The 22,938-nt window shown below is 41.7% G+C and overlaps 2 protein-coding genes across 2 annotated transcripts in view; both read left to right on the forward strand.

The window, feature by feature from the left end:
• The first annotated feature begins 410 nt into the window (after positions 1–410).
• Positions 411–22,938, forward strand: part of ZDHHC11 (zDHHC palmitoyltransferase 11) — a 77,979-nt gene continuing 55,451 nt past the window's right edge. The window contains exon 1 of the mRNA XM_088150210.1: positions 411–989. Coding sequence (XP_088006336.1) covers positions 777–989 — 213 coding nt within the window. The 5' untranslated portion in view covers positions 411–776. The remainder of the gene's footprint in view (positions 990–22,938) is intronic.
• On the forward strand, positions 17,369–22,858 carry LOC148214643 (uncharacterized). Its single transcript, XM_088150491.1, has 2 exons — positions 17,369–17,641; positions 22,079–22,858. The coding sequence occupies exons 1-2, from the start codon at positions 17,369–17,371 to the stop codon at positions 22,856–22,858; spliced, it is 1,053 nt and encodes a 350-aa protein (XP_088006617.1).

Consider the following 22,938-nt stretch of genomic DNA (forward strand, 5'->3'; position numbering starts at 1 on the left):
TCTGGATTAATAAACAATATAATGTAGAAAAGAATACTTTAGGAGAATGGCAGACAAGGTAGTTTTAAAAAAACGTACTGTTCAGTATTAGCAATTAATTCTTTAAAGGCTAACAAAGATATCTGAAGCAATTAATAATATATGGGAAATGTAATGCATTCAGTTCAATGAAGGAAAGACAAAGAACAAGTTAATATGCAGATTCGTGCCATACTAATAAGGCAAGAGGTCTAAAGATGTTAACCGTTGACAGGTTATCAAAAAGGTATAGGGCTAAAGTGGTCAATGCCCTAGGCTGATTCTTGTAAACATAGAAAAGCAAGTGGATAGCGCAGTTTTAAGAGAAAAAAGGTAGCGTGTTTACAGAAATTGAGCTTGTGGGGAAAACGTAAGAAAGAGACATACATAGAAGAAGTTACAGTTTCTGGATCATTAGGAAAGGAGAAAAAAGGGTGTTACCTGTCGTTGACTGCTAGTTTATGTATGATGGAAGCTGGCAAGCCACAGATAGGTGCAATACTAGCTCCACTAAATTTTATCTGTGATTATCTATTGCAGAATAGTAATTTTGACAGGCTTGTTGACATTTCATCCCCTTGCCAAACAACGTATCCATCATCTACCCTAGCTTTCCAATAACTGACATTGCCTCATTTAAACATGTTGTGAAGTTGCGTTTTGAACATATTACTGATTTGTGGTATGCAAAATGTTTATCTAAATTTTAAAAGAATAATGACTATTTCATATAGGTAATTTGGGATTCTGTTTTACAGATGACCTGTTATGACAAAAAGCTACGGCAGACAAGACCTGAACAATTGAATGATCTAGTCATGGCACCTCTCCAGTCCAGAGTAAATGGTTGGTCATTACCACTTCACTTTTTCCAGTTAATCACCCTTTTGCTTTATTCATATTTGGGTATAGTAGGCTTTGGTATCTACATACCTCTTCTTCCAAATGAATGGAAACAGGTTGCCTATGCTGTATCCTTTTTTCTTCTATTTAAAACCAAGTAATAAAATTAAATTTGTATATACATTCTTTATGTCATAGGAATAGAAAGGAAAGAGCCAATTGTTTATTTAAGTTATTATCACATTTATCTGGAAGCCCAAATGAATTCAGTGGGGCTTACCTCTGAATGGTTAAACATTGAATTGAGCTTTGGGGCAGACTGGTTGATTTGTGGTTATATTTCTGAAAAAATGATTATGGAATCATAACAATTTCAATAGTTATTAAAAATAAATTTGTAGATCATCATTATGCAGGAAGGTGAATGTGATTTCTAGAATTTACTGAAACCTGGTGGGATAAAATTAATGAGTGGAATATAAAGATTGATGAGTATAATTTATTGAAAAGGAAATAGACCAGAGCAAAGAATAGAAGTGGGTACACAAATGTACAGAAATAGGAATCTGAGCACAAAGGTCCAGTCAAGAGCATTTTGATAATAATGGAAGGAAGGAGAAACAACACAAATATTATTGTAGGGGTATGCTACAGATTGCCAATCAGGCAGAAGATCTGAATAATTCCCTTCTAGGATAGATTACAGAACTTTCAGAGATGATAGATGTAATAATAAGACACTTTAACTCCCCAGACAGCTCTTGGAAAACCAACTGCAAGGTCCCAAAATCCCTCAGTGGTCTTACTGATTGTTTACTTTTGCATAAGGATGAAGAGGAGATATCTGATTCTAATCAACATAGAACAGCTGCAACTTTGGAAGAAGTGACTACATCATTTTGGGTTTCAAGATATTGTACAAAGAGTATTCTCATATACACTAGAAGTCAGATTTCAGGAAAGCCAATTTCAACAAGGTTAGAGATGTACTATGTGGGATTCCATTGAAAAGAAATTCTCACATCAAAAGAAGCACTGGAGAGTTTGAAACTTAGAAAGATAGATACTGGAGTTGCAAATCTTTCTAATAAAGGATTGGGAGGCAACTTTTTTTTTAAATAGTATTTTATTGAGATTTTAAAACTATAAAGTTAAAAGTTAGAAGTGAAAAAGAAAATTGAAAATACAAATTATAAAGAAAAGGAAAAGAAAAAGCGAGATAAAGTAAAAGAAAAAGAAAAAAAGACATGAAAAATAGATAGCTTCCAATCTATCTCTGGTCTTAAGAATAATAAAAGTGTCATAGGTGCTAGTTTTTAATGCATTAATTCTTTATCAAAACATATCCCATTACATTTATAATCTAATCTTCAAATCCCCATGTAAGCTTCGCCCCACCTGCATTTTGCAAATAGTCCATCAATGGTTTCCATTCCTTAAGGTAATAATTATTTGATTTTTCTTTTAACAAACAAGATTGGGAGGCAACTTATGACTGTAGATACATAGGGAGGTTTCAACTGAGCCAAGAGTTTAAAAGGAATTAACAAGGAGTTAATAACAGAAAGTAGTTAAAAGTAGTTAAAGAAACTTAACATGGATAAAGATTAAAATGAACATAGACTCCCAAAGGAAGCTAAAAGCTACAAAAAGGTTTTTTTTGGGGGGGGGGGTGAGACCATGAGGATCAGAAGATATTCAGGGCCAATGGTGTTCAGGATCCAGTATCAGGCTGTTGCTCCCAAGCAAACCTTATTAGTCCCAGCTTCACAGAACAGAATAAAAGGCATGGCCCCTGTGGGTTAAAGAAATCTAATAACAGCTAAACAAAAAGATGCATTATGATGGTGGGAGGTTCCAGGTACCTGTATCCAGGATGTGACAGAGAGAGACTCTTCAAATTAACTTATAACTATTCCATCCCTCATGATTCAGATGGGGATGAATGATATTGCCAAGAGAAAGTGTGAATCTCCAGAGATTATTAGGCTCTGGGGAGACAAATGAAGGAACTGGAACACAAGTACTGTTTGTTAACTCTTCCAGTTGAGGGTCGTAGTATAAGAAGAAAAATCCTGGAAATGAACAACTGGCTATGTAGGTAATGCCACTGAAAAAGGTTTGGCTTGTTTGACTATGGACTGTACTAACTATATGAAAGACTTCTGGCAGGAGATGGGCTACATCTCACACAGGCTGGCATGTTTGGCAGGCATCTAGCTAAACCAGAGAAAAAGTGGGAGGGTGACAACATCCTAGAACTGAATATATTGCCAAGGACTGGGGTCAGCAAAGCTACAGCAGTGAAGCCAGTAGGGGTTGGAAAAGTTATTACTTGTTGGGGTTGTGAAACGTTATTACAAAAATCATGAGGAGGAGAGAGGATTCATTCCTACCTTGTGGAGAGCCATGAGGAGAACAGTAGGAAAATGAGGGAAACAGGAAAAAAGGCGGGCTCCAAGCCCCACCCACACAAAGCAGCAAAGCTAGGCCGCAGCGAAGCCACACACACTCCTTTGTGCTCGTGTGAGACAGGCTTGGTTGAAACCCCATATTTTCCAACACCCCTTCTTTTCAAGCTTGCATGTCTCCACGTCCTACAATATTTAATTTTTCTCTTAGTTCCTAATAACTGGTTCTCAATAACGGCTTCGTGAAGATGTCCGCTGTCACGTTTCCTGTGGGACAGTAGTCTAGTTTGATTAACCCTTGTTGTTGCAACTCTCTCACCACATGATACTTTACATCAATGTGCTTAGTTCTCCCACCTGCTTTCTCTGACTGTGAAAGTCTGATGCAACTCTGATTGTCTTCAAAGATTTGTATAGGGGTTGGTTTGTCTATACCCATGTCTGCAAGCAATAATCTAAGCCACACAGTCTCATTACATGCGTCTGTTGCTGCCACATACTCTGCTTCTGCAGAGGACTGTGATATTGTGCTTTGCTTGTGACTTTCCCAGCTCACTGTTCCACCCCCATAGAAAAATACATAGCCACTAGTGGACTTACGGTCAACAATGTTTTCTGCCCAGTCTGCATCTGTGAATCCCACCAGTCTAGGATTCTCAGCGGCTGGCAATTTTAGTTTTAGGTGCATGGTCCCCTTTAGGTACCTTCCCACCCTCTTGACACCAATCCAGTCTCTCTGTGTGGGTGTGCTTGTCTTTCTGCATAGAATGCCCACTGCAGCTGCAGAGTCTGGTCTAGTGGTGGTGGATAGATACAACAATTTTCCTATGGCACTTCTATATTCATTGTTCTCTGGTAGGAGATTGCTGGGTTCTTGTTGCTTGTGGAAAGCTGTCTCCATCAGTGTAGGCACAGGATTGGCATTTTGCAATCTTAAGCTTTTCCAACAGTTCTAGAATCTTTTGGTTCTGACTTAGAAGAAAGCTCCCATCTTCTTCTCTCTCAATCTGTATTCCTAAGTAGTAGCTGGCATTGCCCAGATGCTTCACTTCTACTTCTCTATTTAGTTGAGAAACAATATCATTAAAGTCCCTCTGGTTATTGTGGCAAATCATTAAATCATCCACATAACAAAGTATATACACATCCCTCCCATTTCTGTGTCTTGTGTATAGGCAGGGATCAGCTTTTCTTTGAATGAAACCCTGGTCAAGAAGTATTTGGTTTAACTTCTTGTTCCACACACTGGCCACCTGCTTCAGGCCATAAATTCCCTTCTGAAGCTTGCAGACGAGATGCTTGGTATTGGGATTAATGAAGCCTGGAGGCTGTGTCATGTAAAGTTCTTCTTCTATCTCCCCATGTAAAAATGCAGTTTTAACATCTAAGTGTTCGACGTCCATGTTCCTGGATGCTGCTAGACTTAGAAGCATTCTAATTGTGTTTCACAACAGTAGCAAAACATTCATCATAGTCCTGTCTATATTTCTGTGAGTAGCCTTTTGCCACCAATCTGGCCTTGTACCTTTGTACTTCGCCATTCTCGTCTTGTTTTGCCTTGAACACCCACTTACAACCTATGGCCTTCTTGCCTTTTGGTAGTTTAGTTAAAGTCCATGTTTTGTTTTTGTACAGAGCATCTAGCTCCTCCTGTGCTGCCCTTTTCCACTTACTTGCCTCATCTGCTGGCATTTGCGGCACCTCATTCCACGATGCAGGTTCACTTTGTAGCGACGGCCTTGTGAGGTAGGTAAGTCTGTCAGCTGGAACTCCTTTGTTGGGTCGTGATGAGCATCTCAGAGCAGATTCAGGAGCGAGGACTGGTGGTTCACCCTCTTCTGCATCCTCGGCCTCATCATCTGTCTCTAGTGGAGTCTCTTCCTGGACTTCCATCTCCCTCTGGGTTGGTGTGGTTGTGTCTTCTGGTGTCAGGCTGAACATCTCAGGCTGGTAACTGCTGCTGCTTGTTTCTCCACAGTCATTATCCACCTGAGTGCAGCAGCCTCTCTCCCTCTCATTAAATTATACCACTCTGCATACGCTTACTTTTCCCGTCTTTGGGTTCGCGATTCTGTATCCCTTGCTTCCTGGAGCATAGCCAATCATGACCCCTTCTTCAGCTCTAGGGTCTAGTTTGGATCTCCTTTCTTTTGGTATGTGGGCATAGGCCTTAGGTCCAAACACTCTTAAATGTTTGACACTTGGTTTTTGCCCATGGCAAAGTTCAAAAGGCAATCCTTATTGGCTCTGGTTGGCAATCTATTTTGCAAGTATGTAGCTGTGATAACAGCATCTGCCCAGTATTTGTCAGGTAGATCTGCCTCTAACAGCATACACCTTACCATCTCCATCAATGATCTGTTCTTTCGTTCTGCAACTCCATTACTCTCTGGTGTGTAAGGAGTGGTTAATCTGTGCTCTATGCCTAGTTGTGTTAGGTATGTCTGCATGGTGTTAGAAATGAACTCACCGCCTCTGTCGCCTTGAAGGGCTTGAGGGGTCTGGTTGAATTTATTCCTTACCATAGCAACATATGTCTTCAGCATATCCCCAGTTTGGGACTTTTCCTTCATCAGGTAGGTTACATAATACCTGGAAAAATCATCTATAAAACATACTGTGTATTTGTTTCCACCTGCTGACGTTTGAAGAGGTCCACATAAATCAGTGTGGATAAGTTCAAGTGGTTTAGTTGCACGCCTTTCCCTTTGTTTGGGTATGACAGGCCTTGTTGCCTTTCCTCTGATGCACACTACAGACTTTGACTGGTATTTTTCGCAATTGCTTAGTTCAAGGTCTCTTACCATATTTTCCTTCTTCATTCTAATATTTGCATCAAAGTCCCTGTGTGGAAACCGCTTGTGCCATATGGTGGCGCTGATGTCCTTCTTTCTCTGCTGCTGTTGGCAGGTGAGGCTGACATCTTGTGGTAGCTGTTCACAGTTCACCTGGTACACTCCATTTTTCTCAAAGCCTGTAACATAAATCTGGCTACCACTGGTTACTTCACATGTTCTATTGGCTTTAAACATTACATTGAAACCTTTTCTGTTTAATGATCGCATACTCGGCAAATTGGTTGTCAACTGTGATACATAATATGCATCTGTCACTATGAGGTCTTTGTATTTTTCTCCATTAAAACATCTCAACGGTATTTTGCCTTTTCCTCTTATTGAGATGGAATTCCCATCAGCAAGAGCAATGTTCCCTTGTGGCTCTTCAGTTCACTAAAATTATCTCTGTTCCCACAAAGATGTTGGCTTGCACCTGAATCTAAGATCCACTGACTTTTGGTTTCATTAGAATTAGCTTCAAGAGCATTTTCTGCTCTGAAAACTGTATGCAGAGCTAATTTTTCTTTGGAATGCCTTCCTTCTGAAAAATCCTTTTTGTCTTTGCTTTTAAAAATCTAGCTATGTGCCCTGGCTTGTTGCAGGAATGACAAACAATGGGTTTATTATTGTGCTGATGAGCAATTAATGGCTTCTGCTCATGTTTCCCTTTTTCTGCCAGGTAACCCATGTCTTTTGTTGACTTTTTATGGAAATACAAACAATTTTTCTGTCTCCTTGTTTCACTTCTAATTGCTCCAAACAACTGAGACAAATTTGTCCTTTGTAAATTCTGCGCTGCTACGAAAGGGTAATATTTGTCAGGTAATGAGCTTAGTAGTAAAGCCATTTTTAGTCTTTCATTCATGAGATTTTGAATTGTGCCCAGCCTTTCAAAGATAGACTGCATTCTCAATAAATGCTCGTTAATATCCTCATCTTCTAAAAAACTAGATGCAATCAGTTCCCTCAGTAACGAAATAATCTTCTGATCATCATTTTCTAAATATAATGTCCTTAGGTTCTCAATCATTTCTTTGGCAGTGGGAAGATCTTTTATTTCTGCCAGTCTGTGATCAGGTAGTGAACTAGAAATTAAAATCATGGCCCTTTTGTTCTTCTGTTCTCATAATCTCTTGGATTCCTCAGAATCCCCTGGTTGTGGTTGAGGGGAATCTAAACAATCTAGGGTATCCTGAAAGCCCAGTCGTAGCCTTAGTCTGTATAGCCAAGCTGAAAAATTATCTTCATTCAACTTTGGGATGGGGGAAGCCCCTCCTCCCTCTCCATTGTTAAAAGGAGAGAGAGAAAAAAACCGTGAACTGAGCCTTTTTAAAATGTGCAAGCACTTTCTTGGCTGTAAGACCAAAGAAACCTCCTGGGCTGATACGCTGGGCCCATAACCCTATGTTGGGGATGTGAAATGTTATTACAAAAACCATGAGGAGGAGAGTGTCAGGTTCAGCTGGCACTGCATGCCTAGGAACTTGCCCAGCCGCGCCTTTAGTCAATTTCACCGCTCGAGCGCTAGCGCAGAAAGAGGAAATGCGAAACCGCAAGCTAATGAATGGGCCACCTGGCGCCACTTCACTAATCTGGAGCGGATGCCTTGTGTTAACGCCAGAGGGCCGCGGGCGCTATAGACAAAGGAGAGATCAGCGAATTGAGGAAGAGATCAGCGCGCGAGGGGATGCTCCCGGCTGTGCGCGCGACAGAAGCCCCAACGAAGGCAACGACCACGCCATAGGCAACAACAATCAAAGAAACAAGAGAACTGGGCTGAACCTGCCATTCCAGTAGAAGGGGGGGATTACAGGGGGCAATCTGCAATCTAATTTGTAATATATAACCTAGCAACGGGGCCCGCGGTGGGATTGAGACAACTATAAAGGTGTAATGTAAATGTACCAAGCCAGTCCTGGCTTTGCTTGTGACTGCTACGTTACGCATGAGTAAACCTCTTTTGTGAATCACACGTGTCACGGGAGTTTCTCTGTCGAACGGGGCAAACCTTACAGAGAGAGGATTCATTCCTATCTCATGGAGAGCCATGAGGAAGAAGTAGGAAAATGAGGGAAACAGGAAAAAGGGCAGGCTCCAAGCCCCTCCCACACAAAGCAGCAAAGCTAGGCTGCAGTGAAGCCACCCCTCCCTTTGTGCTCATGTGAGACAGGCTTGGTTGAAACCTCATATTTTCCAACAGTAATCACTCACAATCTCAGATGTTTCTATAACAATATACAGAGACCAGAGAGAATTTGAAATATGTGTCCAGTTCTTGTCATCACAATACAAGAAAGACACTGATGGATTGGAAAGAGTGTAGAGAAGAGTGATAAAGAGGGTCTGGGAATACTTCTATGAAGAAGTATTAAAGGAATTGGGTATGTTTAGTCTAAAGAAAGAAGGGGAGACAGGATGTAAGTTTTCAAATACTTGAAGGACAGTCACAGGGTAAAGATTTAGTTACTATAGTGCCCAGGAATAGGACAAGAACCAATGAGTGGAAATTTTACCAGGGGAGATCCAAATAAGGCATTTCCTGACTATGAGATTATTAAGGAGTAGAACAGCCTACCTCCTACAGTCGTGGGTGCTCCATCACTGGAGGTTTTCAAGAAACGTTTAGACAGCCATTTGTCTGGGCTGGTATAAAAATTCCTACCCTATGGCCCTATTCCCACCATGGTCTCTTCCAACCCTACGATTCTATGAATTTGACATTTTCAACCTTTTTCCCCAACTTATCCAGGTAATTTTGATTTGATTTTTGTCTGCTAGGGTATTAGATATCTCTAATTAATTAATTATTGGATTAATTATTGGATTAATTGTCCAATTTTGCATAACCTGCAAAGCATTCCCTCCACATCTCTGTCCACATCATTAATGAAAATATTGCAAATAGAGGTCCCAGGACTGGTTCTTTCGATATCTCCCTTTGATACTTTCCCTCCCTCTTTAAATATGATTTTTAAGCCAGCTGTCAATCCACTTATCTTGCCATTCAATGGGCCCTTAATTAGTTTAGTAATCAGCTTATCATAGGGTATTTTGTCAGATGCTTTGCTAACATCAAGATAAATTATCTGCATAGCACTTGCATAATCTATCACAGAAGTTACCAGATCAAAAAGAGGTAAGGTTTCTTCTTGATAAATCTATATTGACTTCTGGCAATTACTGCATTGCTTATAAAGTTCTGATATAATAGATCAGTCACTTTATCATCTTCTCTACAATCTTCCCAGCTGTTAAAGTCAGGCTGACCACTTTGGTTTTTTTTAAATATCATTTTTATTAAAGATTTTTAAGAAGGAAGATAAAAACGTATACAAACTAATATAAAGTAAAAAAGAAAAGAAAAAGTAAGAAATCAAAGAGAAATCTAAAAGTGCAAGAAAAGAAAAAAAAGTAAAATAAAAATAGAAATGAAAAAAAAAGTTACAAAGAAGCAGCTTCTGATCTTTACAGCAGTTATAGGTACAATTATAAATTTACTTCTTATTCTATGGTTACAACTTAACTCTCTTCTTTCTATAATCTATCCTGTTTAATAATCAAAACCATAAATCATGAGTTCATTTTTTTCAGTTTCATGCAAAAAATCTATAAGGGGTTTCCAGTCAGCAATAAATCTACAATAAATAAATGTAGATATTGTCTTTTCTCTGATCAAAGAAGTCAATTTAGCCATCTCAGCAAGTTCCATCATCTTCACCAACCATTCCTGAATTGTGGGTTGCTGAATCTTTCCATCTTTGTGCATACAATAATTTCGCTGCAGTTATCATGTACAAAAACAAAGTTCCATAACCTTTTCCCATCAATCCCAAAAGAAAAACTGCTGGTTTCAATTGTATTTTAATCTTTAAAATCCTCTGACTCAGTGTATGTATTTGAATCCAGAATTTTCTAGCTTTTTTACCAAACATGATAAAATGTCCCTTCTTCTTGTTCACATTTCCAACATAAATTTGAAGTGCCTTTATGCTTTCTATTTTTTTAAATAAGACTTTATTAAGTTTCAAAAAGAAGATAAAATATAAGGAAACAGAAAAGAAAAATTAGAAAAAGAAAATATGAGAAAAAAAGCAAAATTAAGAGTGCAGAAAAGAAAAAGAAAAAAGAAATAAGTAGAAAAAGAGTGACTTCAACTTTCTTCGGCACAGATACAAATATAAAATACATTAACCTTTATTCTAAAATTAACAATAGGACACAATATTTCTATAGCCACAGACAGTTCTAGTCATCAAATCCCAAAGTCAAAGTTTAATTTCTTTCAGTTTCAAGCAAATAGTCCAAAAGTGTTTTCCAAGTAGAAACAAAGCTGAACAAAGTCTTTAATCAAAGTAGTCAATTTCACCATCTCAGCCAATTCCAGTAACTTCACCATCCATTCTTCCATTGTAGGTATTTGTAAATCCTTCCACCTCTGTGCATATAAAAGTCTTGTTGCTACTATCATATATAAAAGCAAAGTCCCATATTTTCTTTCAATCTTTTTATCCATTAAACCTAGAAGGAAAACCTCTGGTTTCAATTCTACATTTACTTTAAGAAATCTCTGAATAAAGATGCATATCTGACCCCAATATTTTTTAGCTTTCTAACAAGTTCACCAAAGATAATAAAAGGTGCCTTCACATAGATTACATTTCCAACATGTATTTGACACTCCCTTATACATCTTTGACAATTTATCAGGTGTTAAATACCAGCAATAAATCATCTTATAACAATTCTCTTTCAAATTATAATTCAATGTAAATTTCAACCCTTTACTCCACATGTTCTCCCATTCATCCAATGTTATGTTATATCTGAATTTTTTTGCCCATTTAATCATACAACCTTTAACATATTCGTCTTCCATATTCATTTTCAGTAAAAGTTTATACATCTTAGCAATAAGATGTTGATCATTAGTACCGAAATCCAAAGCAAAGTCAGTTTTCTCATTTGTAAAATCATAATTCTTCTTGTCCAAGTTGAATCTTTCTGTCAACTGAGCATAGGCAAACCAGTGACCAGTATAACCTTCCAGTTCTAGTTCTCCTCTTGTTTTTAATTTAGATTCTTCTTCAAAAAAAAAGTCAATACGTCAGCATAGGTCAATCATGTTTGTTTAACTATCTTTTCTCTTCTAAAAAAATTTCTAGGGGTGACAGCCATAAAGGAATTTTAGGAGACAATCTTGCTTTATACCTACTTCAGACTCTCAGTATGGCATGCCTAATAAAAATGATCTTTGAAATCTGTATTAACCTTAACTTTCTCATACCACAGATAAGTGTGCCATCCAAATCTTACATCATATCCTTCCAACTCCAGTAACCTCTTATTTCTCAAACTCACCCAATCTTTCATCCATACCAAACAATAAGCAGCAAAGTACAGTTTTAAGTCAGATAATCCTAGCCCACTTCTTTCTTTGGCATCTTGAAACAATTTATACTTAATTCTTAGTTTTTTACCTTGCCATACAAACTTAGAAATATCTTTTTGCCATTGTTTAAATGGTACATCAGTCAATATCGGTATTACCTGGAATAAAAATAACATCCTAGGTAAAACTTTCATTTTAATTACTGAAATTCTTCCCAAGAGTGACAATTGTAATTTGTCCCATCTCAATAAATCTTTTTTAATATCATTCCATACCTTAACATCTGAAACAACATGCAATTCATATTAGTCAATGTAACCCCAAGATATTTAATCCTTTTCTCAATTTTAAAACCGGTCTTTTTCATCAAAGTCTCTTCGTCTTATATATTCATATTTTTAACCAACATCTTTGTTATTTGTTTATTTACTTTAAAGCCAGTTAATGCACCAATGTCCTTCAATTTCTTCATCAAATGTTCAATACCATTCTGAGGCTCTTGTAAAATCAAAACTAAGACATCAGCAAAAGCCCTTGTTTTATAAGCCTCTTTTTAAATTTTCAAACCCATTATTTTCTCATCCTGTCTAATGTTTCTGTTCAACACTTCCAAGACCAAAATAAAAAACAAAGGGGATAGTGGACATTCCTGTCTTGTCCCCTTCTGTATCTCACAAGATTTAGTTAACTCGCCATTAACAATAATAGGTGCCTTCTGAGATGTATATATTGGCTTAATCTCTTGAATAAAATTCTCCACAAAGTCCATATCTTCCAGAACTTTAAACATAAAGGACCAATTCAAATTATCAAAAGCTTTCTCTGCATCCAGAAAAAGCAATGCCACTTGCTTTTCATTATGTTGTTGTAAGTACTCTATTATATCCAATACAGCTCTCACATTGTCTCTTAATTGCCTTTTGGGTAAAAATCCACATTAATCTTCATGAATAAAGTCCTGTAAAATCTTCTTTAATCTATCAGCCAATATTGATGTAAATACTTTATAGTCATTATTGAACGATGAAATAGATCTATAATTCTTATCTGAGGTTAAATCTTGTCCTTCCTTTGGTAATAATGCAATATTAGCCTCTTTCTGAGATTCTGACATAACAGATTCCTGCAAAATAGAATTCATCACATTCTGAAGTGGTTGAAAAAGTTGGTCTTCAAAATATTTATAGTATGTACTTGGTAATCCATCAGGCCCTGGTGCTTTCTCTGTTTTGATCTTTTTTATGGCTTCTGATATCTCAAAAGTTGTTATGGGGTGATTCATAATTTGTCTCTAAAATTTTGAAAGTTCTGGTACATTCTGTTTCTTCAAATATTCATCAATCTTTTCCAGGGAAACATCCTGTCTTTTATATTAATTTGAGTACAAATCATGAAAGGATTTCTGAATACTCACATTATTTGTTAATACAGTATCACCTTCTTGAATCTTTAGTATTCTTTTCTTTTCTTTCTCCTTTCTCAGTTTGAATGCCTACCATTTCCCTGGTTTATTTGCAAACTCAAAATTTTTCTGCTTCGCATAATTTAATTTAGTCTGTTTCTCTCACAGTTAACACAGATAATTGTTGGTGTAAAGGTTTGATTTGGTATAAAATAACTCAAGAAGAAAATAATAAGCCCCCCAAAAAAGTGTTTTAGAAATGGTTCTAGTGTCCGTATTTTCCCAGCTTCACCACAGCCTCGAACTTGCTGGAAATCCCGCCTCCCAGCTGCTAAACTCACCAGCTGATTACAAAAACCTCTGTTTTGTGATCCTCACACAAGGAACGGCTGTCTGGAGGACAGATGGGTCAATTTCAGGGAGCTCTGGAGAATTCTTCAGGCTATAGGGATCCTACTCGAGCCACAAAACAGCTGTAGTATCATCTCCCATTGCAAAGGAGGTGCTCAAGCCCACCATTTCCCCCTACCGGAAGCCCACCTTTATTTATATATTCTAGACAATTTCTCTGGTGACATTTACCAATGGTACATCATTTTATAAAAATTCTCTTTAAGATTATAATATAGTGTAAATTTCAGTCCTTTCAGCCACATATTTTCCCATTTTTCCATCTGCAGAGTATAACCAACATTTTTAGCTCACTTTATCATTCATTCTTTCACTTGCTCTTCTTCTGTTTAAAATTTAAATAAAATTTTATCCATTTTAGCAATTACATGTTCATCATTTGTACACAATTCTATTTCAAACTCAGTCTAAGAATGTTCAAAAGCATAAATTCTTTTGTCTACTTTAAATACAGTGGAACCTCGGGTTACGAACACTTCTGTTAACAAACTTTTCGGGTTACGACCAGCTCCGGCCGCAAAATTTTGCTTCGGTTTGCGAACTCCGCCTCGGGGTACGAGCAGGATACGCGGCCATTTCCCTCCCGTGACACGGTCCGTGGCCATTTTTTCCACCCTGACACGTGGTTCGCAGCCATTTTCCGCCCCTGACACGTGGTCCGCGGCCATTTTCCGCCCCTGACATGTGGTCCACGGCCATTTTCTGCCCCTGACACATGGTCCGTGGCCATTTTTCCACCCTGACACGTGGTTCGCAGCCATTTTCCGCCCCTGACACGTGGTCCGCGGCCATTTTCCGCCCCTGACACGTGGTCCACGGCCATTTTCTGCCCCTGACACATGGTCCGTGGCCATTTTTCCACCCTGACACGTGGTTCACAGCCATTTTCCGCCCCTGACACGTGGTCCGCGGCCATTTTCCGTCCCTGACACGTGGTCCGCGGCCATTTTTCCACCCCTGACACGTGGTCCGCAGCCATTTTCCGCCCCTGACACGTGGTCCGTGGCCATTTTTCCACCCCTGATATGTGGTCCATAGCCATTTTCCACCCCTGACACGTGGTCGTAGGGAGGGGGACTCTCCCTCCAAGCAATAGCCGCCTCCCTGTCCTCCACGCCAGAACGGATTAACGGTAATTACATTGAACCTTATGGGCAAATTTGCTTCGGGTTGCGACCAATTTGGGTTGCGGCCAGTGTCACGGAACGAATTAAGTTCGTAAACAGAGGTTCCACTGTATTTCTAATAATTGTAAATAAGAGAACCATTGAACATATCCTTCTGCCACCAGTTCTTCCCTTGGTTTTTACATTCCCCTTGACAAAATTCTAATATTGCACAATAAGTTACCCATTTGTGTTTGCCTATTATTTCTACTCTATAAAATGCTTCTTGTGCTGAGAGCCACAAAGGTATTTTTGGGCACAACCTGGGTTTGTATCTATTCCATATTCTCAATATGGCCCAAGTAGTAATAGTGTATACTAAATTCAATGGGAGTTTATCTGTTTAATCAGTGACACCATCAGGTTATGCTAGATATGACATGCATAACCCTAACCTTCCCCCAGATATGACGTGCATAGCCCTCATCCCCACATGATGCAGTGCTCACAAGGTCATAACCCTAACCGGACATTGTCAGATTCAGCCAGCATGGCACAGCATGGCGAACGCTGCTGCTCAGCTTCACCTAGTCAATTTCACCACCCCAGGCACTAGCAGCGAAAAAGGGGAAGTTAGCCAAACCGCGAACCAATTGCTGAGAGGTGGCGGAAGTTAACTCCGGCTGAGAGCGGATACATTGTATCACTGCCGGCTTCCCTCGAGCGCTGCAGACAAAGGGAAGTGTAGCAGCTCAGAAGCACAATGATCAGCACATGATTAAGAACTCCCGGCTTTACGCGCAACAGGAAAACCCAACAAGGGCAACAACCACACAAACAATAGACAGCAATCAAGAAGACAAAAGAAACTGACTGAATCTGCCATTTGGTCGAGGGGGGATTACTGCAGGTAATCGGTAATTAGGCAACGGGGTAAAGTGCGGGAATGGGGAAACTATAAAACACCATGTAAGTTATGCCAAGTCACCCCTGGCTTTGTCTGTACCTACCTATGTAACACTCTAGTAAATGTCTTTTCTGAACTTGCATGTCACAAGAGTTTCTTTGGAGTTGAACGGGGTAAACCTTACATAAAGCCAGGGTTCACCCTTGGGCACTACCCAGTACCCACCGAGGAGCGCTCACCTTTTTCCCAGTCGCCAGACCACGAGAGGACCTGATCGGCTTCGCCAGGAGATGGCCAGCAGCAGTGAGGGCACTAGCTCGTGGAGCAGTGAGGAGCCCGGACCAGAGGTCATGACGGTGGGGCCAGTCCCGAGCGAGAGGAGAGGACCAGCACCCACGGCCAGTTCGCAGGATATCAGGTAGATGTTCGGCGTCGGGATGGGCCTGAAGGGTTGAGACGTGGGGTCACATGGAGCCGCAGCACGGGGTCCAGGAGTAGAGAGCTGGAAAAGAGGCTGACCCGGATGGAGAGCGACTTCCAGCAGCAGCTGACAGCCATAGAGGGCATGCTGCAGGCATTGCTTGGCGGACCCGGAGCCCCGGCTAGGGCAGCTGCAGAGGGCGGTGCAGAAGCAGGGGCCAGCGCGGGGCCCACGTCTAGGCTGGTGGTGGCAGCCAGCCGTGCGGGAGGCACGACAAAGGACCGGCGGGCAGCAGAGGCACTCCAGTTCAGGAGCTTAAAGAGCAAGTTCTCGGGGGATCCTGAGCAACTGCCCTGCTTCCTCACGCAGGTGAGGAACTTCATGAACTGGAGTGGGCACCTGTTCAGCAATGACGGGGAGTGGGTTGCCTATGTAGCTGACCTGTTGGAGGGGCAGGCAGCTGCATGGGTCATCCACCTGTACGATGCCAATGCGGCAGAGGTGGAAGACTTCCCTGAGTTCATGCAGGCACTTATGGATAGGTTTGAAGATATGTTGAGTGCCAGGCAAGCCCGAGATGAGATCCAGCAGCTGCACCAGGGAAACAAGACGGTATCCGAGTACGCCTTGGAGTTCCAGTGCCTCACAGAAAAGCTCACCAACTGGCCAGAGCCCCTAAAGATTAACTACTTCCAAGATGGGCTCCACCCGGAGATCCTGGAGAGAGCACTTGGCAGGGACGACCCAGAGACTCTAGAGGAGTGGATCTGGGTGGCGGAAGCTGCCTGGGACCAGGTTAAATGAGGGACCCAAGCCCAGGTATCAACCACACCCGACCGCAATGAGGCAGACCTGGAGGCGAGGCGCAGGAGCCGACGGTGGAGGCCCGATGATGGAGAGGCCCAGCACCCGGCTGGTGCTTGCTACTGTTGCGGAGGGAAGGGTTACCAGGCAGTGCAGTGTCCCTCGGGGCAGGACGCCCTGACACACTGCCCAGAGGATAGGCCCCAGTGACCTCCGGCTACCAGTACCCCCAACCAACCCTGGAAGGAGGCAGCGGCTCGCAGAGCGGCATGCGGCAGAGCTGGCTGGCTCACTTTGAAGTCTGGCTCCATGAGGGGGGGAGAGTGAGCCAGCGGAAAACGATGGGCGTCTACGGAGAAGCGCACCCCAGTGCACCTAACGGAGCTGCAGTATGAGGACCCGCTGGGAAGCAGGGACTGCTCACCCATACGGGTGAGGGTCCACCTCAAGGGGGTGAGATTGGGGGCAGAGGCGAACATCGAGGCTGGACTCAGGATGTACCTGCTGCCTTATCCACCTGGTGCTGGAGTCCGCGCTGGGCTCTGAGTGAGGAGACTCAGGGAGCCCATCACATTCAGCCAGTTAGACAGATCGACGGCAGGGTGGGGACCGGCACAGTATTGCACTGAGCCAGTCCACATGGCAGTTGGGGTCCACTAGGAGGAGCTATGGTTTGTAGTTACCCTGGTGGCCGACCAAGCACTGGTGCTGGGCCTGGCATGGCTCAGGCACCAGAACCTGCACATCGACTGGGCATCCAAGACCCTGCGGTTCAGCAGCACCACCAGGCAGACTGAGTTGGGCCGCGGAGGAGACACGATGGCAGAGGACCCAGCGGAGCTCGAGGTGCTAGCAACAGGAAGGGCGGCCAAGGGACGGAAAGCTGCGGTGGCGACTGGAGTAGTGGCAGCGGGACCTGGGCAACCAACTGCATGCAAGGCGAGGACAAGGACGGTGCCAAGCGTGACTGGAAAGCAAGAGGGGACGGCAGCAGCGGAGACAGCGGTGCCAGGACCCGAGAGGCCAGCGGCAAAGCAGGCAACAACAGCGTTGGTGCTGAGAGCAGTGGCAGTAACAGCAGCAGAGTTGACAGTGGGCGGGAGCCAAGCAGTCTGCACCAGGCGAGGGGGAAGAAGCCGGCAGTAGACTGGGACCTGACCACGGCCAGAAGAATCTGGAGGTGCTTAGGACCCTGCGGGAGCTGTCACCTAACTCGACTATCCCTGCGACCCAGCTGGTGGCAAAAGGCGTGGCCCAAGCCCAAGCGGAGAAGCAAGGGAGGAAGCAGAGCCAGAGCGGATGCAAGCCTTCGTGGAAGCAGGCGAGAAAGACTTCTGGTTGGTGAGCAATAAAGAATCATTGAAGGGACAAGGGGGCTTGTGGTGGTGCAATGGGAAATTCTATGTGCCGGAGGTTTGTCGTAGGGAGGTGCTGGAGAGCAGGCACACCGAGGGAATTGTGGGACATTGTGGATTTGTCAAGACCCTTCACCTCCTGCGCGAGCAGTTCTGGTGCCCATCCCTCCGGAAGGATACGAGGGAACACGTGGCCAGCTGCCCAACGTGTGCAACGATGAGGGGAAAGAAGGGGAATTGACTGCTCAGTTTCACCTAGTCAATTGCACCGCCCCAGGCACTAGCAGCGAAAAAGGGGAAGTTAGCCAAACCACGAACTAATTGCTGACAGGTGGTGGCAGTTAACTCTGGGCAAGAGCCGATACATTGTATCACCGCCGGCTTCCCTCGAGCGCTGCAGACAAAGGGAAGTGCAGCAGCTCGGAAGCGCAATGATCAGCGCGCGATTAAGAACTCCTGGCTTTACGCGCAACAGGAAAACCCAACAAAGGCAACAACCACACAAACAATAGACGGCAATCAAGAAGACAAAAGAACCTGACTGAATCTGCCATTTGGGCGAGGGGGGATTACTGCGGGTAATTGGTAACTAGGCAACGGGGTAAAGCACAGGAATGGGGAAACTATAAAACACCATGTACCGTATTTTTCTGACTATAAGACGATACTTTTTTCGAAAATCCTTACGCTAAAAATTGAAGGTCGTCTTATTCAAGGAAGTCAGCCAAGGAGAGAACTGCATGGTTGCAAAACTGCCCATACTTTGTCTCTGCAGAGAGGCTTCCTCCTATTGCTAGCCTCCAATCACGAGTGAAATAGCTTGAGTCTGCAAACAGACTTCCTCCAATCACGAGCCTTATGTAATTGACGTCAGCTGATGCTGAACAAACCAATTAGAGGAAGTCTGTTTGCAGAGACAAGCTATCCGCAGTTTCACTCGTGATTGAATGTAATCAGTTATGCAAAAGAGCATGGAAATAGAGCTGCAGAGAGACGGTTTGGACCTCCTCCCACCGAGTGTATCAGATAAATGTTAACTAATTACTAAATAAAAATGTGTTCTGCACTATCTTTAAAATATTGATTTCTTAATTTTGGGTTGGAAAAGTGGGGGTTGTCTTGTACATGGGGGCGTCTTATTGATGGAAAAATATGTTAAGTTAAGCCAAGCCAACCCTGGCTTTGTACCTACCTACGTTACCCTCTAGTAAACTTCTTTTCTGAACTTGCGTGTCACGAGAGTTTCTTTGGAGCTGAACGGGGTAAACCTTACAGACATGACATGTTGAACCTATCATCAAGAAAGGTATGATGGTCAATCCTAGGGTGTCTGATTAGCTTAACCCTAAACCTAATCCCATGGGAGCATTCAAATCAAAACTAAGTAAGGTGAATAATTAACAGAACCCTAGGCTGCACTGTATTTGGGAAGCAAACCCTATTTGGGCCTTGTGAAATAAATAATAGCCTAATGATGCTTTTAATTTTGTGGAGTTTTAAAATCAGTGCCTGAATGCAGGAAAGAGCCCATGATTTTGTGCACGTGCTGAGCTGTTTACATGTCAGCTACAGGCCACTGTGAAGTTCAACAGTTTAAGCTCTGGCTTGCATTTAAAAATAATATGGCAGACCCTGATGGTGATTTGTTTGATGTAAAATTGACCCCCAAACCTCCACAACATGGACGCAGAATCAGAAAAAAACCTGATCCATGCTGCTTCTTTGATGAGAATGATCAGGATGAACTTATACCTCCTTGTTATTGCAGGTTCTGTAAATCAACTAATGGTAAGTAAAAATAAACATTAAGAAAAATAGTATTTTATTAGTTGAACTGGTAGCTTATTATAATCTTGTTTCCTGTTTAGAAATGAAACTGCCTCAAGATGCAGGATTGACCCAGATTCTGAAGGGTTCTGTTATCAGGATCTTACGTCATTGTTTAATGGGAAGTCTACAAGAAGTTGAAGACCAAGTTGATGGAGCCAATGAAACACAGTTTATTCAAAGTTTATGCAGTAGACTTTCCAAGCCCGAAGTCCTGTGGATCATCATTTCCAACAAACTGGATAAACTATATTTCCCAAGAAACACACTGTGCATTCAAACTCTGGGCATTCATACAATGTATCAAGAAGAACCCTAATCCATTTTCAGTAATGTCAGACATTGAAGCTGAGTTACCTGTATCTCTGAAGAGGATCATATGTCAGAATGTAACAGAAATTAATTACAAGAAACTATTAACAACCACCCAGTGAATATTACAATAAATATACATTTACAGTCCATGTGAAATCTGCTTTATTTCTTTTGCTAACCCTAGTTTAACCATGTCAGATGGTAAACACAGAGATGCAATTTAATCACAACACATGTGATATTATCCAAACAGGCCTTCTTATGGGTTAGGGTCAGGGTTTTGACTGGTTTTGCAAAAGGTATAAGTATTCAGCGTCTCTGGTGCAATTAGTGTGTGACGTCAACAACATGTATAAAGTACTATATGAGGCCCATACTGAAAGAGACAGGAAGTCTGAGTTATCCAGCTGTCCATCTTGCACCATTTGCCAGCAAAGCAGACCCATTTCAGAATGGATGCAACTAATGTAAGTAATTTATGGCTAATTTTAAGATATAGGACCTGTTTGACGCAATACCGTATTTATAACTTTTTGTTGGTGGTGGTTTCTTTCATTAGAATGAAGTCTCAGACTCACAATGCCTGAAAGCCTATGAAGGTATTATTTTTCCTTTCACACAAATACATTTCAGTAGACTCATGTAAAATTTCTGCAGCAAAACTGATCTCTGCTTGTCTCTATTCTTTTCCTTCAGAATGGGAGGAAGATTAGATCTTTGCCAATTTTCCAATGCCCACAGATTCACAATGGGCTCTACAGATTATGGACCCCCAGCCTTCTACATCCCATGGAGCACAGGGTCATTTAGAAGGTAGAAATATCCACATTGTTTTATCCAAAATGTAAGCCGGTTTCAGAAAACCATAAAACCATGAAGGGCCATTGTATGTTTATGAATGCTGCCAGTATTACTTATTTATTCATTGGGGTTACTATTCATTCTGTTGTTTTATCCAGAGCCATCCTACAAAAAAGTAGAAATGCATGGTGGTGGATTTCCTACAGACCCCCCAGATAGTATCAGCACAGAACAGTCTATACCACAACCTCTGCCAGCAGAGGGTATGCAACAGTCAGTGGGGCCAAGCATCATAAATGTCCAGAATTCAGACATGTACCTAGAGAATATTCAAACATGGGAACAATTTCTTAATAATTTCAATGCCGTGGAACATTACGTTCATTATAGATTTGCAAACCATGTTCATATTCACTCATTCACACAGGTTATAGATATTCATAATGAGATGCAGATTCTTTTGAACAATATTTCTAGGGAGATAAGACCCAATGATTTTGTTCAGCTGCGGCTGGATGCAGAGGGTCTAAATCAACCTCTCTTTTCTGTTAGGAGACATATGGATGATTTAAATGCTGACGTGTTCCTGAGCCATGCTGAAGGCATACTACAGAGCAATGTTGAAGTGTTGTGGGGTGGCGATTTACAACTAGTGGTTAGCATCATGAAGAACAGAGAGGGGGGAGGATTTAGAAAGTTAAGCACAGTATTATTCACCAGGGTCCTGGAGAAAAAAAGACGCTACCTGATTGATTTCAATGTGGAGGGGGAATTTCTGTGTTTTGCTGATTGTTTGTTATATTTGTTAGACACCGGGTTGTTTACAAACCAAGAAATCATTACTAGAGCCAAGGATCTCCACAGCAGATTGGGCATTTCCACAGAAAACATGGTCAACTTTTCACAGGTACACCTCTTTGAAGAGTATCTAGGTACAACCATAAAGATTTTGTTTTATAATCAAGAAGGGTGGCCTTTTTTGTCATAGGCAGACTCCAACAAGAAAAAACGGTGTTTATATTGTTACACAACAAACATTACTATGCAATCAAAAACATCAAGGGTTTCCTGGGTGAACATTATTCCTATGAATTCTGCCACACAGGATACCACCACAAATTTACCCATGATTGTCAATATTTCTGTCATGCATGTCTGAAGCATGCATGTCACGAGGTGGATGTGGAGAAGACAAGATGCTGTTAAGTGCAAACTGTCTTGTTGCTCTAAGGCATGCCTTGAAAGACACATACAACTGGCAAAGGAAGGAAAAATTGTTTGTAAGAATAAGGTGTTTTGTGGCACATGTGGTGTTTATGTCTTTACCCCTCACAAAAAATGTAAGAAAAGCAAGTACAGGCAATGCTATGAGAAAGTAGGTAGCATGGAAAGGCATTTATGTTTTCTGAAACCACTGTCTCGACCAGAAACAGGCACGAGGTACATTATTTATGATTTTGAATGTTGTCAAGAAACAGGGGTGCACATACCAAATTATGTCTATGCCATGGACATGCTGGAGGAAGAGGATGTGATGAGGTGGGAATGTTATGGTGATAGGTGCCTGGATCAATTTGTGAAGAAATTTATAAATCAGGAGTTTACAGGCTGTACTGTTATTGCTCACAATTCCAAAGCTTATGATGGTTATCTAGTCCTGAGGCAGCTGATCTGTAAAAAGGTCCAAGTTGAACTTTTAAGTCAGGGTGGTAAATTGCTATGTATTACCCTGCCATATTTGAAGATTCGGTGTATAGATAGTCTCTCTGTCTTACCCCTTAAATTAAGCAAACTACCTAAACCTATGGGATTTCAGGGGAGCAAGGGGTATTTCCCCCGTTTGTTCAATACAATGGACAATCAAGATTATGTAGGGCCGCTCCCCGATGCCAAGTATTACAGCCCTCAAACCACGATGCCCAGGGAGAGAGAAGAATTTCTGAAATGGCATGCTGCTAATACAGATACTGTGTTTAAACTAAAAAAGGCCCTGACTTACTACTGCAGATAAGATGTAGAGATATTGAGAGAGGCTTGTAACTGGTTTAGGGGGCAAGTGATGAAAACGACAGAGAGCAAATTTCTAACAGG

Source organism: Python bivittatus, unplaced genomic scaffold (genome assembly GCF_059951505.1).
Source record: "Python bivittatus isolate LINGU-HERP-01145 unplaced genomic scaffold, Pbiv_v1 ctg000610_np1212, whole genome shotgun sequence".
Lineage (NCBI taxonomy): Eukaryota > Metazoa > Chordata > Lepidosauria > Squamata > Pythonidae > Python > Python bivittatus.